The sequence below is a fragment of the Cnephaeus nilssonii genome (genome assembly GCF_951640355.1).
Source record: "Cnephaeus nilssonii genome assembly, chromosome: 8".
Classification (NCBI taxonomy): domain Eukaryota; kingdom Metazoa; phylum Chordata; class Mammalia; order Chiroptera; family Vespertilionidae; genus Cnephaeus; species Cnephaeus nilssonii.
The window spans coordinates 40,243,216-40,258,363 of NC_137079.1; the positions used below are offsets into that span (position 1 = coordinate 40,243,216).

Consider the following 15,148-nt stretch of genomic DNA (forward strand, 5'->3'; position numbering starts at 1 on the left):
TACTGCAAATTTTCTGCTTCCATATCTTCTTTCAAATATCCTAAAATTATAAATAAGCAGACTACTGCAGAAACTATCTTTCAAATCAAGGCAAATTATTCTTCCACATATCAGCCTCCAAATCTAGATGGGGATTTAAAAAAGAACAATAAATAAGAGTGAGATCTGTTCAGGTTGCTCCTTAGCAAATTTGTTACATTTACTTTATACTGCTTTTTTTTTCTTAATTTCTTTATTGATTGTGGTATTACATATGTGTTATACTGCTTATTTTTTAAACTCTAAGCAAAATAATGATGCATACAGAAAAGGAAAACACATACATGTTTTTCCTAAAAAAAATGAGCTCTACTGTCTCCTGCTAAAATTCTTTTCATATAACGGCACAAAGGGTACTTAAAATTTTTTTGCTTATATAGTAAGTAAAATTCATTCTCATTCAGAAAACAGAAAATTTCCTGTAAAACATCTTAAGACTATATTTTGTACAATTTAAAAAAATTATATACGTGAGCTGGAATGAAAGGCTAATGTTCGTTTTTATGCTATTTAATAAAACAGGTGTAACTGAAAAGCTATTTAGGGATAAACTCAATAATATCCATTTCTAAGCTTAATTTTAATGCTCAACCTAATTCATACCAACCCATGTACAAGGCAAATTATGGCAACTGTTGCTAAATATTACTAGGTTTAAATTTTTTTTAATAAGTTAACTTTTAATTTATGTAAATCAATTTCTCCTTGTGTGAAAAATATATAAGGGAATATACGAAGAAGAAAGAGCAACTCGAAGGCTTGTTTTGAGACTTCTTAAATATTTTCCAGATATTTAAAGATAATCCCAATGACATTTGTAAAACATTCTGATATTATTTCCCTTTCACAATTATCTTATAAGATAGGTACAAAAAATATTAACCTTTTCTTTTGTATTGTTTTTATTTTGGTAAAATATACATAAAATAAAATTTATCATTTTAACTATTTTTAGATGTATAATTCAGTGGCATTAAGAACATTCATAATGTTGTATCCCCACTATTTCCAGAATTTTTCACAATCCCAAACAGAAACTCTGTATCCATTAAACAATAACTCCCCATTCTCCCCTCCCCTCAGCCCTTGGGAACCATTATTCTACTTTATGTCTCTAAGAATTTGACTATTCTAGGTATCTAATATAAGTGGAATCAGACAATATTTGTCCTTTGTGTCTGGCTTATTTACTTCACTTAGCATTATGTCTTCAAGGTTCATGTTAAAACATGTATTGGAGCTTCATTACTTTTAAGAGCTAAATAATATTACACTGTATGTCTACACTACATTTTTAAAATCCATTCATCTGTTAATGGACATTTGAATTGCTTCCACCTTTACGCTATTGTGAGGAATGCTACTATGAACATTAGTAAAATTAACTCTATTTTAAAATAAGGAGAATATGCAGAGAGAAAGTGTTTTACTTGTCTGAGGCATATGACCTTGCCAATAGAAATTCTTGCAAATATAATCATAATATGAATGAGAATATAGACTATACCAACTGTCAAAACATTTCACTTCCGTCTCAGTTCCAACCAAGACAGTCTTTGTCATCAGTGTACTCCAAAATATGGGGGCACTGGCCTGGTTTAGGGATGGCCGTTAGAAGTCATTTCACATGCCCATCTAACTGAAATGGGGATGGCTGCCAATAATGCTGTGTTAAGGTCACAGCTAGGTGTAAGGAGAAACAGCACCATCATCAGTTAGCAATGACCATAATGGGCACACATATGGAACACAGGTGACACCTCTAAACTAAATTTCTTTTCTCCCTCAGAAATTCCATGACTGCACCAGAATCACATTGAATCTTTAGGCCAGCATATACGACCATCACCGTGATCAAATGAGAATGCTTTGTAAGTTATTTAGTGCAGTGGTCGGCAAACTCATTAGTCAACAGAGCCAAATATCAACAGTACAACGATTGAAATTTCTTTTGAGAGCCGAAAACCGACTTATGCGCATGGGCCATGAAGTTTCAATCGCACTGTACGTGCGCGCCCATACATGGTATTTTGTGGAAGAGCCACACTCAAGGGACCAAAGAGCCGCATGTGGCTCGCGAGCCACAGTTTGCCGACCACTGATTTAGTGCTTTAAAATATAAGATGATAATGACTGTCACCTTTGCAGATATATATTCTATTCAGGGCAAAGCCCTGAGAGCCACTAGGAAATTCTGGGGGATTAAGGACATTAAGACTTTACAATTATTTAAATCTAACAAATTGGGTTTATAGAACCCCATTTTTTGTTGTTGTTTTTTTAGTTAATGACAAATAAAACTAGAAACTACACTTTTAAATAATTTTGTAATTTGTCCTATGCTTAAGGACACAAAAACCTGTGACCTGGTATAAGAATAAATCATTGGGGATTACTATAAGGTGCCTGCTCCTTATAAAAATTGATCACTGACTTGCACTCAACAAAACACTACTTCTGCATTCAACCTGAAAAACACTAGAGGCAGGATCTCTGCCTTAAGTGTCAAAATGTGGGAGATTCCACACTTGCAAAAGAAAGCCCTTCACCAACTGTCCCTCCTCTCCTCATCCAATGTAACCCTGCACTCGTCTCCAACCATGCCTCCTATACAGCATTCCTAACGGTTTGAAGTACATATTGCTTTGGGAAGTAAAATGTTCTTCTCTCTCTACTGCTAATAAACTGGCATCCCCTCCTTCAGACCAAATGGAAAATTCCTATCTTTACGGCTCTCCAGAGCTATTCCATTCTTTACTGGTCCCTACTTCATTTATCATCCCTGAGGATTTCATGTACACTTATGTCTTATGTATGTGTATGTTTAGATTTCCCAAGGCAGAACTGAAACTTCTTAACTCTGTAGCTGCTCTTATAAAAGCAAAGTGAGAGCTTCTTAGGAGATTCTAACAGGAGAGTGTGCCTATTCACATTCCTGAACAGAAGAGTGGTTGTCCTCTTTATCTTCCCATAAAGTGATGAAGTGGAAGGGGATGCTTGCCTACTTAGCCAGATTAACCAAATTAACCCCCCAAATCAGGAAGATGCCAACTTCAGTCCCTTACAGCAGTGGTTCTCAGCCAAATTGAGAACCATTGCATTATAGCAACTGAACTAATGCAGAATCTATACTATATTCTAACAGAAAATAACTGAAAGACCTTCACAGGAACTTGGTGAAACTAACCTGAGTGGTATTAATTACATTATTATGATGTACAGGTGGATTATTGTGGATAATTAAGTATTTAGCAAAGAAAAGGTGGCAGGTTTATACACCACAATTTGCACTAATACTCCAACTCACAGATAAGACCCAGCACCAGTATGTTCCATGAAATCAGCCCATAAATCTTGAAAACCATAGAATTCTGCTCTTCCCAGCAGCAAAAACCCAAGAGAAATTTCCTACTTGGTTTAACCACTACTATAAAAGTAATTTGTAGATTAAACAATCTGTTAGAGCTGAAAGAGCTTAGATTATCCAATCAATATTCAAACTGATGCAGGTTTTTAAAATGTTACGCATACATACTAATCACTAAAAACCAAATTTAACATTGTTTTTAATTCTCTTGAAATTAGAAATTGCATTTTCATGCGTAAAAAGTGTGACTGAAAAGAGGTGGTGTCTAGTACTGCAATTGCTTCATTAGAATCTGCTTTGCTGAAAACATCAATAAATAAAACTAGAGAACTTGTTCATAGACTATTAGTGATAAATAGTATTTCTTGCAAATTTAGAGGCTTTGAGGGACTAAGAGTAGCAGAAAGAAAAGGCAAATCTACGGAAAAACCTGCCTTCTCCCTTCCCAAAGGCCAATGAAGCAGAGCTCACCTGAAAGTCATCCTTGACTGCTTGGAGGTCATACAGGAAGAACCTCTGACAGTGTGGCAGGAGTAGAGTCAGCAAAAGAGACAGGGCACTGGGGACCAGTAAAAGACTCTTAGATAGAGGTGCCTTGTCTGGAGGGAAAAAGAAAACCGCTTTGAGAATTAATGTTCCTAAGATTTAAAAAAGCACAGGAGTGAAAAAAGCAAAGAGAATTTATTTTTTAAAACAAATGAAAATAAACTGCACAAACTCTGGAATTTAGTTCTCATTAACATATATTTCAAAACATCTACCTACAGAGGTAAGTGACCAAAGGGCACTGAAAAACTAGTGGAATTTACTGGCAAGGTTTTCACTGTCAGTTGGCTTTTAGGTGAGACTAAACCAAGTTTACAGCCAGTAACTTCCATAAAATACCTTTCATAACATGGTCACCAAAGTGCAAAGAAATAGAGAGAAGAGTATGCTTTCTATCAAATTGACCAGTTAGCTTTTGAGCATGCGCAGCATTCACATACATAAACACATTAAAAATAATTAAAATGTGGTTAAAAGTGCTAACATTACTAACTGCAGTGGCCTACTGAGATTATCCACCATGAGTATGACTGGAGCCCAAGTCGGTTTTCCATATAGAGCCTTTTCTAAACATTATGCAGCCTTCAAATTACACCATTTCCACTTCCCTTTGTCCATCTCAGTGAAGCATTTTAGCCTGAGGAGCCTCCTCCCACCCCTCCCCCCTCCTCTGCACGCCTGTTTCCAGGGACTATTTGAATATTCAGGATTTTGTACTTGTTTTGCCTTCCGAACTACATTAAAGATTTCTAAAGAAAGGCCACCTGCTTTCTCTTCTCTCTATTGGCAATAAAGCCCAGCACAACCCTTTGCACCTAAGAAAGGTTCAGATCAACAGGATAGACCCCTGGTCAGCAAACTGCGGCTCGCGAGCCACATGCGGCTCTTTGGCCCCTTGAGTGTGGCTCTTCCACAAAATACCACGGCCTGGGCGAGTCTATTTTGAAGAAGTGGCATTAGAAGAAGTTTAAGTTTAAAAAATTTGGCTCTCAAAAGAAATTTCAATCGTTGTACTGTTGACATTTGGCTCCGTTGACTAATGAGTTTGAAGACCACTGTCCTAGGCCCTGGGGTATAGCAGTAAGTGATAGACAAAATCCCTCCCCTTTTGTGGTGCTTTCAGTCCAGACAAGAGAGAAAGGAAAATACACAAACCAAGGCAACTATGCATTATGTCAGATGGAAATAAATACTCTAGAAAAATTAAGCAGGCCAGGCTGGTGTGGCTCAGTAGTTGAGCAATGACCCATGAACCATGAACCAACTGTGGTTCAATTTCTGGTCAGGGCATATGCCCAAATTGTGGGCTCGATCCCCAGTAGGGAGTGTGCCGAAGGCAGTCGATAGATTATTCTCTCGCATCATTGATGTTTCTATCTCCCTCTCCCTTCCTCTCTCTGAAAATCAATAAAAACATATAAAAAACAAAAAAAGAAAGGAAAATTAAGCAGGGTAAAGAGTATGGCTATATCATCCATCATAGATTACCGGGTTTCTTTTAAAATACGTGATAGGACTGCCACACACCCATTCCCCATCCCTAACTGAAGTTAGGTATGGCAACATGACTCACTTTGGCCAAGTCAGTGATAGACATTACTTCCAGGCAGATACTTGAAGAGCCAGTGAATGGACTTTCCTTCTGCCAATACTCAAGATGGTGGCCATGCTATCACCCAGATCCTCGAGTTAAAGACAGTGTGAAGTGGACCTCCCAGGTGATTTGCCACAGAGGGATACCATCAGTGAGAAACAAACCTTGTCGTTTAGGCCATTGCTATTTTGGAGTTGCTTGCTGCTTCAGCACAACTTAGCTTATCCTAGTTTAGTGGAAAACACAGTGCTAGTAGGGAAAGAGGGGTGCTATTTTACATAGGGTGTTTAAAAGGCCCTTCTAATAAGATGAGATTTGAGCAGAGACCTGTGGAAGTAGGCCAAGCAGATATCTGGGGGAACAGTATTCCTGATAGAGGAAAGAGCATACACAAATGCTTTGAGAGAGGAACATACTCAACATAATAAAAAACAACAACAGTAAGACCACCAAGGCAGCTAAAAGCAGAATAAGCACAAGGCAGACAAGTAGGATATAAGGTCAAATATGTGGGAGACCAAATAGTGTAGAGCTCTGTAGGCCATCAAAAGGACTTTAATCTTTCCTCAGAGTGACAGGATCAGTTTGAGGGATTTAAAGCAGGAGTATCACATGATCAAACATATTTTCATAGGACCACTTTGGTTGCTAAATTGACAAGACATCACAGGAAGGGGAGTGTAGAAGAATGGAGACAGGTAAGGAGGCTATCATGATGATCCTGGCATGATGATGGCCAGGACCAGAGTAGTTTAGGTGGGGATGGTCAAAACTGGGAGATGGTTGGAAGGTACAACAGGCAGGATTTGCTGGCTGACTAAGTGTAGAAAATGGGCAAATGGAGAAGTCAAAGATGACTCAAGTTTTTGTTGAGCAACTAGAAGAACTGCTGCCAGCTACTAAGATGGAAAATTCTGTCACCTTTGCCCTTACTATGCCTATAAGATCTGAGCCCATTTTGCAAAATGCTCCCTAACCCCCATGTTTACCTCCATCTGCCAGGACTCCACCCTCTACACCAGTGCTATTCAAAGTAGCCAGTTCACAAGCTGCTACCAGTCCATAGTGAAGTTTGTGTCAGAATATGAACCAATACACTGCATCCTTCAGGGAGGAAGTCCAGCTATGAAAAAAATATCATCTGAACTGAACATGTGCTCTGCTCCAATATCACATTATTTGTGAATAGTCCTGTGACTCTCTATTCCCTTTGTTCTGGTTTATTTTTTCATAACACTTATCAACAAATGCCTTATTAAATAGTGATTCATCAAATTTATCATTCAAACTGATTGTAAGAGACACCATTCTTTTAGGTGTCACTAAAAAAGCAACAGTGACAAATATAATTCTAAATTGTCATAAATTATAAGGTACACCCCACTTTCAGGAACACTAAAATGTGAAAAAATTTCATTTAGGATCAAGAAATATGTTTGTGTATTGTCCATCTTTCCATCCTCAGTCCCCAATAAATATAAGCTCCCTGGAGGCAGCAACTTAGTCTAATATGTTTACTGTTGCAGCATTCCCCATACCTATAACCGAATCTGGCCCATAAGGGCAGTCAATAAGTGTTTATGTAATAAAAAGTGACTGATGTATAAAAGGGACTCAATAAATACTGATGAAAGAAAAGCCCAAGTGTCCAGCAATGGATAACTGAACAAACAAAATGTGATATGTATATATATATATATATATATAATGGAATATCTATTTACTCTTAAAAAGGAAGGAAATTCTGACACAAGCTACACTATGGATAAACATTTTGGACATTACCCAGGGAGAAATAAACCAGACACAAACAGATAAATACTGTATGACTGCACTTATATAAGGCACCTAAGTAATCAAATTCATAGAGACAGGAAGTAGAATAATGGTTGCCAGGGGCTGGGGAAGGGAAGAATGAGGAGTTATGGACAAAAATTTCAGTTTTGCAAAATGAAAAGAGTTCTAGAAGTAGATGCACAATTTAATGCCATTAAACTGTACACTTAAAATGGTTAAGACAGGCACTAGCCAATTTGGCTCAGTGGATAGAGCATAGGCCTGCAGACTGAAGGGTCAAAGGTTAGATTCCAGTCAAGAGCATGCCTCGGTTGCAGGCTCGATCCCTAGCCCCAGTCGGGGCACATGCAGGAGGCAACCAATTGATGTTTGTCTCACATTTATATTTCTCTCTGTGTGTGTCTCTCCCCTTCCCTTCCACTCTCTCTAAAAAAAAAAAAAAAAAATCAATGGAAAAAATATCGAGTAAGGATTAACCTAAAAAAAAGGGGGGGGGGGGGGCGGGAGAAAAAATGCTTAAGATGGTAAAATTTGTTAAGTATCTATCTTACATAATAAAAAGGTAATATTTAAATTATCATCACTCCGCTACGCCCCTGATTGGGCCAGCAGGTGACACAGGGGGCGGGACTCGGGGTGGCTGGGGTGGTGATTGGGCCGGCAGGACACTGAGCTCGCGTTGCCAGGGGCGACGCAAGCTCAGCGTCTGCGCCATGGCTGTGCTGCGGCACAGACAGGCCTCTGGGGCAGCGAGCCGAGCCGGCGTTTTTGAGGTTTGGAGGCGGCGGGCGGTGGGCGGGTGGCGCGGCTCCCCGGGGAGGAGTCTGGCGGCAGTTGGGCCGCAGGAGCTCGTGGCAGGGGCCCCAGCCTTCCTGGGTGGGAGGCAAAGGCAAGACCCCGGCCTGGGCTCCTGCGCAGGAGGACCACGCCCCCGCCCCGCCTCGCCCTAGGGGCCCAGGGACTTTGGAGCTGCCGACCAGCGGACAGACAGCTTACACGTGCATGATTAAATCATGCACTGGGCTTCTAGTATATACATAAAACCCTAATATGCAAATAGACTGAATGATGGAACAACCAAACCAGTCGCTATGACGTGCGCTGACCACCAGGGGTTGTGCGCGGAACATGGTGGACATTGGCCAAGGCAGGATGGTGGAGCAGGTGAGTGGGGGCACCAGACCAAGGCGAGGCACCGGTCGTTGTCATCGGGGCAAGCCTCTGTGGTTACTGAAAATTTTTTGCTCCAGCACACCACGGTCCCGCCCAGCACTTGCACCTGCTGCCAGCACTGGCCCTGCTTGCACCCGCTGCCAGCGCTAGAACCATCGCCCAGGGCCGGCCCCGATCACTCAGCGCCATCAACAGGTGTGAGCGGTGGCTGCTGGCCCCAATTGTCCCTCAGAGCTTCTCCACCTCCCCCTGCACCTGAGGGGTGATCAGGGCTGGCAGCTGCCTCTTGCACCTGCTGCCGGCAACAGCCCCGCTCACATCTGCTGCTGGTGCCAGCCCCAATCACTCTGCGCCATCAGCGGAGCTGCGGGCAGACAGGGGACTGGGGGCCACGGCAGGAGGGTTCGGGCAAGGGCATGGAGGATGGGCTGAGACCCGCCCCTGTGCCCACCGCAGTCTCGTGGCCCACAATTCCTTTCAAGGTGCATGAATTCGTGCACTGGGCCCTAGTATTTTATAATAATTTAAAATTACGATTAAAATAAATAAAATCCTTACTGGCCCCATTTACACAACCATTTTAATTCTGTCCAGGACTAAACAAACCCCTAACAATATAGAGCTGATAACTTAAATCAGATAATTCTACTATTAAGTATTCTTCTTAAGATGACCAAAAATCAGATCCCAAAATTTTTTAATTGATAGAACTGAAAAGAGAAACAGATAAATCCACGATATAGTTGGAGACTTCAGTACTCCTCTTTCAGTAATTGATAATACAAGTAGACAGAAAATCAGGTTGTGGACTGAATTGCCTCTCCAACCTCCCGCCTCTCCCCCTCTCTCCTGCCAAATTCATACACTGAAGCATTAACCTCCAATGACTATATTTGGAGATAAGGCATTTAAAAGATTATTAAGGTTCAATAGATCCATAAAGGTGGGGGCCCTGATCTACACATACAGAGGAAAGACATGTGAATTCACAGGGAGAAAATGGCTATCTATATCCCAGGGAGAGAAGCAAAAAACAAATTTGCTAACACCTTGATCGTGAACTTCTAGCCTCCAAACCTTAAGAAAACAAATTTCTGTTGTTTAAACCATCCCATCTCTGATATGTTCAGTAAGAATACAGAACACTTGAAAAACAATCACTTGAAAAAACATTATCAATCAATTTAACCTGGATGATATTTATAGAACACTCTACCCAACAACAGCAAAAAACACATTTTTTAAGTGCTTATTCTCCATGGTAGGCCATATTCTGAGCCATAAAATACACCTCAATTATTTTTTTAAAAAATTAAGGTCATGCAAAATATGTCCCTGACTACAACAAAATTAAACTAGAAACAAAAACAACAAAAGATGGATGGAAAATATCCCAAATACCTAAAAATTAAACAATATATTTCTTAACATATCTGGGTCAAGGAGGGAGTCACAAAGGAAATTAGAAAATATGTTAAATAAAATGAAAAGTGAAAGTACAATCAACCAAAATTTATGGGCTGCAAATACTAGTAAAGCAGTGCTTAGAGGGAAATTTATAGCATTAAGTGCTTATATTGGAAAAGAAATGGTCTCAAATGATGATGTAGGATACAAGCTTTTAAAAACTAGAAAGAGCAAATTAAACCCTAAGAAAGCAGATAAAAAGAAATAATTAAAATCAAAGCAGAAATCAATGAAATAAAACAAAATATAATAGAGAAAAATCAATGAGACTAAAAGCTTACTCTCTGAGAGGATCAATAATATTAATACACCTGTAGCAGATGATCAGGAGGAAAAAAGAAGACAATTAACAGTGTCAGGAATGAAAGAGGGGACAGCACTACAGATCCCACAGACATCATTAGGATAATAAGAGTTTGCACAACATTGTAAAATATACTTGATGTCATTGGACTGTACACTTAAAAAAGGCTGGAATGGTAAATTTTATGTATGTACTTTTTATCACTAATAAATATTTTAAAGGGATAATTAGAAACAACATTTGCCCATAAAATTTGACAACTTAGATGAAGTAGACAAATTCCTTGAAAAATATAATATACCAAAGCTCACTCAAAAAGAAACAGGTAACTTGAACAGTCCTATAGAAATGAACTCATAGTTAAAATTCTTCCAACAAAGAAAACTCCAGGCCTCATGACTTCACTGGAGAATTCTATCAAGCATTTAAGAGAAAAAGAATACTAATTCTAAACAAACTCTTCCATCATATAGAAAAGGAAAGAACACTTTCCAAATCATTTTTATGAGGTCAACATTACACTGATACCAAAACCATACAAAGACATTGAAAGGAAACAATATACCAACATCTCTTAGGGACACAGATGCAAATTTTTCTTCAACAAAATATTAGCAAACTGAATTGCACTATACATAAATAGGATAATACATCACGACCAAGGGAAGTTTATACCAGGAATACAAAGCAAAAATATCAATGTAATTCCCTATATCAATAGAGTAAAGAAAAATGTTCTGTATAACTCTATTCACACCCTGCACAATGATCTGCTTATTCTATGAAGCCAATTTTTGTCAATTCATTAGGCAAAACTTGCCACTTACTGTGCAGTCAATGATAAGCTACTGGCTGTGTAGTCAGTGGTAGGCTACCTCTTCGATCAAATCTTATTAATTATGATCAACATTTACTGAGCATTTTCCAAGTGCAAAATACCATACACAGTACTTGTATGTACTACCATACTCCTGACACTCACACCTCAGGCCTTTACACCTGCTACTCCCTCTACCCCAAATGTTCTCCCCACATCTAGCTTCTCCTGATCATTCAGTCCGCTTTTCTAATAGCATCTGAGAGTGGCTTTTACTCATGATTTTATTGCTCTGGAGCACATCACCCTGCTTATTTCAAAGCATTTTTCACTATTTGAAATTATTCTCTGTTTACTTCTTTGTCTCTCTTATCAGAACACAACAGTCTTGCTCACTGTTATATTCCCATCCTCAGAATAGCACCTGGCACACAGTACTGGCACACAGTATTTGGTGAACAAATAAATTATATGAGGTAGACACTACTTTCTACAAATTTAAACACACAAAAAAACTGCAACTCAGCCTAGGTTCCACTGAAATGGAAAGGTAAGACAAAAGGTTGGATACAGGTAGTTTACTTTGGAATGTGATCCCAGGGAGCTGAAGTGAAGAACACAGAGAGTGAAACAGGGAGGGAGTGTCAACACACGGTTTCATTAGCAGTTGGACACTGCTCTGAGTGATAGATGTTTCTGACAAGTGCTTGATCCCAGGGGATTTTCTGAGAAGGCTTGTGGATGTATTCGCAGAACTATCACCCAGGGAGGACACAGGAAAGCAATTTTATCCATCATCCCTCAATAATCTAGAGTGGCCAAAGAAAAGAAGCTCCAATGGAGGGAATAGAGATATAAGCATTACCAAACCAAACTGGTTTACACCAAACAAGGCTGGAGAAACAGATGGAATGAATGAAAGGTGAGGCCGAGCACACCAAAATGCTGTCTGAAGTAATGGTGAGGAAATGGCAGAACCAAGTTCAAACCCTGAAAATCGGACCACAAATAAAACTGCTTCTCATGCTGCATTGCCACAGAACTCCATGGTCCAAAGTGATTTTCACCTGCGTGGTAGGGTTTCAAGTGAAAAACATTTTTAGTCACAAATAGCAACCACAGAAATCAAAGTGGTACCCTGTATAACAAAAATAAATGCAATTGTGAATGGGGATATAAAAGAGCTGAAGTCTTGGGAGGGTGCAATACAGAGTGGGTATTTATTAAATGCTAAACTGATAAAAAATTTTTTAAATAGATATAAATCCTCTGTCCCCAAAACAACATCTGCATCTAGGAATTTAGCCTAAATTATCATGGATGTGTATAAATTTTTTGCTATAAAAATGGTCATCACAGCCTTGTTTATGACCAGGAAAAGACTAGAAACAACATGAATGTCCAATAAGAAAATGGGTAAATTATGTTTGATCCATTAAAATAATAATAAATTTTAAGAAGTAGGTTGTAGAAATAATATTTCATGCCTTGGAAAAATGTTCCTACATAATAAGTGCAAAATATTTCTAATATGTAATTAGGTATTCTAGTAAATCAGCAATACCTTTTTCATTTCATGACACATAAACTAATTATTAAAATCCTCCAACACACCAAAAAAAAAAAAAGTATAATTTTGATTCATTCACACCAGATGGCTATAGTTGTGTTGGCTTTGTCATTTTTTATTTGACACCTAAGGGAAAAGAGATCAGTGCCCCTGACTAAATAGTCAGGTATTGCATGTTTTAAAAATTCTTGCAGCACACTGGTTGAAAATCGCAGTAGTAAATAAATAAAATGTTATATACTACTTCTTTAAAAAGTAGTATATAAATTCCTGGGATTTTTTTAAGCACTTATAAAAATATTAACTGATAATCTCTGAATAATCTGTTCATGGGAGATTTTAGTTTTTTATAAAAATATTTTTTAAGGATTAGAAAAAGTAACTTTTGGTGGACTAGTTACTAATTCAGTAATGTCACTAAATCCTTATGCACTGAAATAAGGCCAGTCACAAGCAATTTTATGACCTCGCTGTGAGTAGAACCAGGAAGTGGTTCATACATGAAGAACCCAAGCAGTGATCAAATGAAAAGTTAAAAACAATTGTCACTTGTCTGCAACAGGTCCTGTTACATTAGAAAATAGGGATGTTACAAATTTTGATAACAGACAATATATTAATCCAAAAGTAAAAATATAAAACATCTATGGCAAAGATAACATAAAACACCAAAATTTAAGACATTTCCTTTTGGGTCATCTCCCTTTTGTTATTGCCAAAGTACACAGCCATCTCTGTGGCAATGAAGAGCAATCAGGCTTTGGTGACTGTGTATTATCCTAAAATAATTATTACAGTATTTGTTGATTATGCCAGGCACTGTGCTAAAAAAAGCACTTTCTGTGTAATACCATCTCAGTGAATACTTACAGTAACCCTGTGGCAGCAAAGAGTTATCTGCATGCTCTAGGTAAAAAATAGATTACGAAAGGTTAACTAATTTGCCTAAGGTCACAGCTAGTTATTAGGAGGGCTGAGATTTGAATCCAGTTCTGCCTCACCCTAAAGAAAAGTTTTTCTAATACATAACAGGGAAACATGATGTCTTATATCATGGTCCATTCTAAAGAGATTTTCACCATTATTTTTTAGTATTTCACATGTATCTTTTTGGTTTCTCAAAAAAGTTAAACATAGAATTACCACATGACCCAGCAAATCCATTCCTAGTTATATACCAGAGAACTGAAAAACAGATGTTCAAACAAAAACCTGAATATTCATAGCAGCATCATAATAGCCAAATAGTGGAAACAACCCAAATCAATAGATGAATGAATAAACAAAATGTAGTATATCCTTACAATAGAACATTATTCAGCCATAAAAGAAATGAAGTACTAATATATGTTACAATATGGATGAACCTTGAAAACATTATGTGAAGTGAAAGAAAGCAGATATAAAAAGATACATATTGCATGATTCTATTTACATGAAATATCCAGATTAGTAGTTGTCAGGGGCAGGGAGGAGGAGGAGGATATGGCCAGTGACAGCTTAGTTAGTACTAGGTTTCTTTTGGGGGGATAAAAATGGTCTGGAATTACAGTGGTTGGTGATGATTGCACAACAATGTAAATGCACCGGAAGTTAATAGTTGTATATTTTAAAATGGATAAAATGGTAAATTTTATGTCACATGAATTTTACCTGAATAAAAATATGCATCTAGCCAAAGCCTGTTTGGCTCAGTGGATAGAGCGTCGGCCTGCGGACTGCAAGGTCCCAGGTTCGATTCGGTCAAGGGCATGTACCTTGGTTGTGGGCGCATCCCCAGTGGGGGGTGTGCAGGAGGCAGCTGATCGATGTTTCTCTCTCATCGATGTTTCTAGCTTTCTATCCCTCTCTCTTCCTCTCTGTAAAAAATCAATAAAATATATTTTTTAAAAAATGCATCTTTTATGCAATGAAGACACTCACCACAGGTCTTGCAGAGATTAGCCACATTGGCTGTTTCAGAAACGTTGTAGCTGAAGATAGAAGCAGGGGGTGGGGATGAGACAAAGAAAAAGGCAGCAAACCCAGCAACAGTGCCTGTTCCCGCAAGTCAGCCGTGTAAACATACACTCGTCAAAAACCCCAGTGTGGTTCACACCACTGAGAGGAGTCACCATATCCTACCATATGGGTTTTTCTATTTCTGACTACTTAACTATTTGGTAAACTTCTCAGGGTTCCCATAAAAATGGGATGATTTGGTGTCTCATGAAATAACTTCCCTAAAGTTTTTTTATCAGTAAGAGGCTAATCCAAAAACAAGTGTGGAAGTTCACAAAAGTGCAGTGACTGATGCATTGCAAGGGATACCTTCTGTTCCCACCATGATTTATTCTTCAGGCCTACTAGCTTCCTAGGAAAAAAGTTAATGAAACTTATCTTCAGTGACCAAGTCGGGAGGAGGGAGTGCCTTCTGGTGATCATCTCAACAAAGACGCCCATAAAAATGCCCAGGAATCAAAAGGTCCCAAGTG

At 38.6% G+C, this 15,148-nt stretch overlaps 1 protein-coding gene across 1 annotated transcript in view; it reads right to left on the bottom strand.

The window, feature by feature from the left end:
* The window catches only part of UBAC2 (UBA domain containing 2), a 185,828-nt gene that overhangs the window by 151,133 nt on the left and 19,547 nt on the right, over positions 1-15,148 (bottom strand). The window contains exons 2-3 of the mRNA XM_079779148.1: positions 3,878-4,005; positions 4-123 (exon numbers count right to left, since the gene is read on the bottom strand). Of these exons, the coding sequence (XP_079635274.1) occupies positions 4-123; positions 3,878-4,005 (248 nt within the window). The remainder of the gene's footprint in view (positions 1-3; positions 124-3,877; positions 4,006-15,148) is intronic.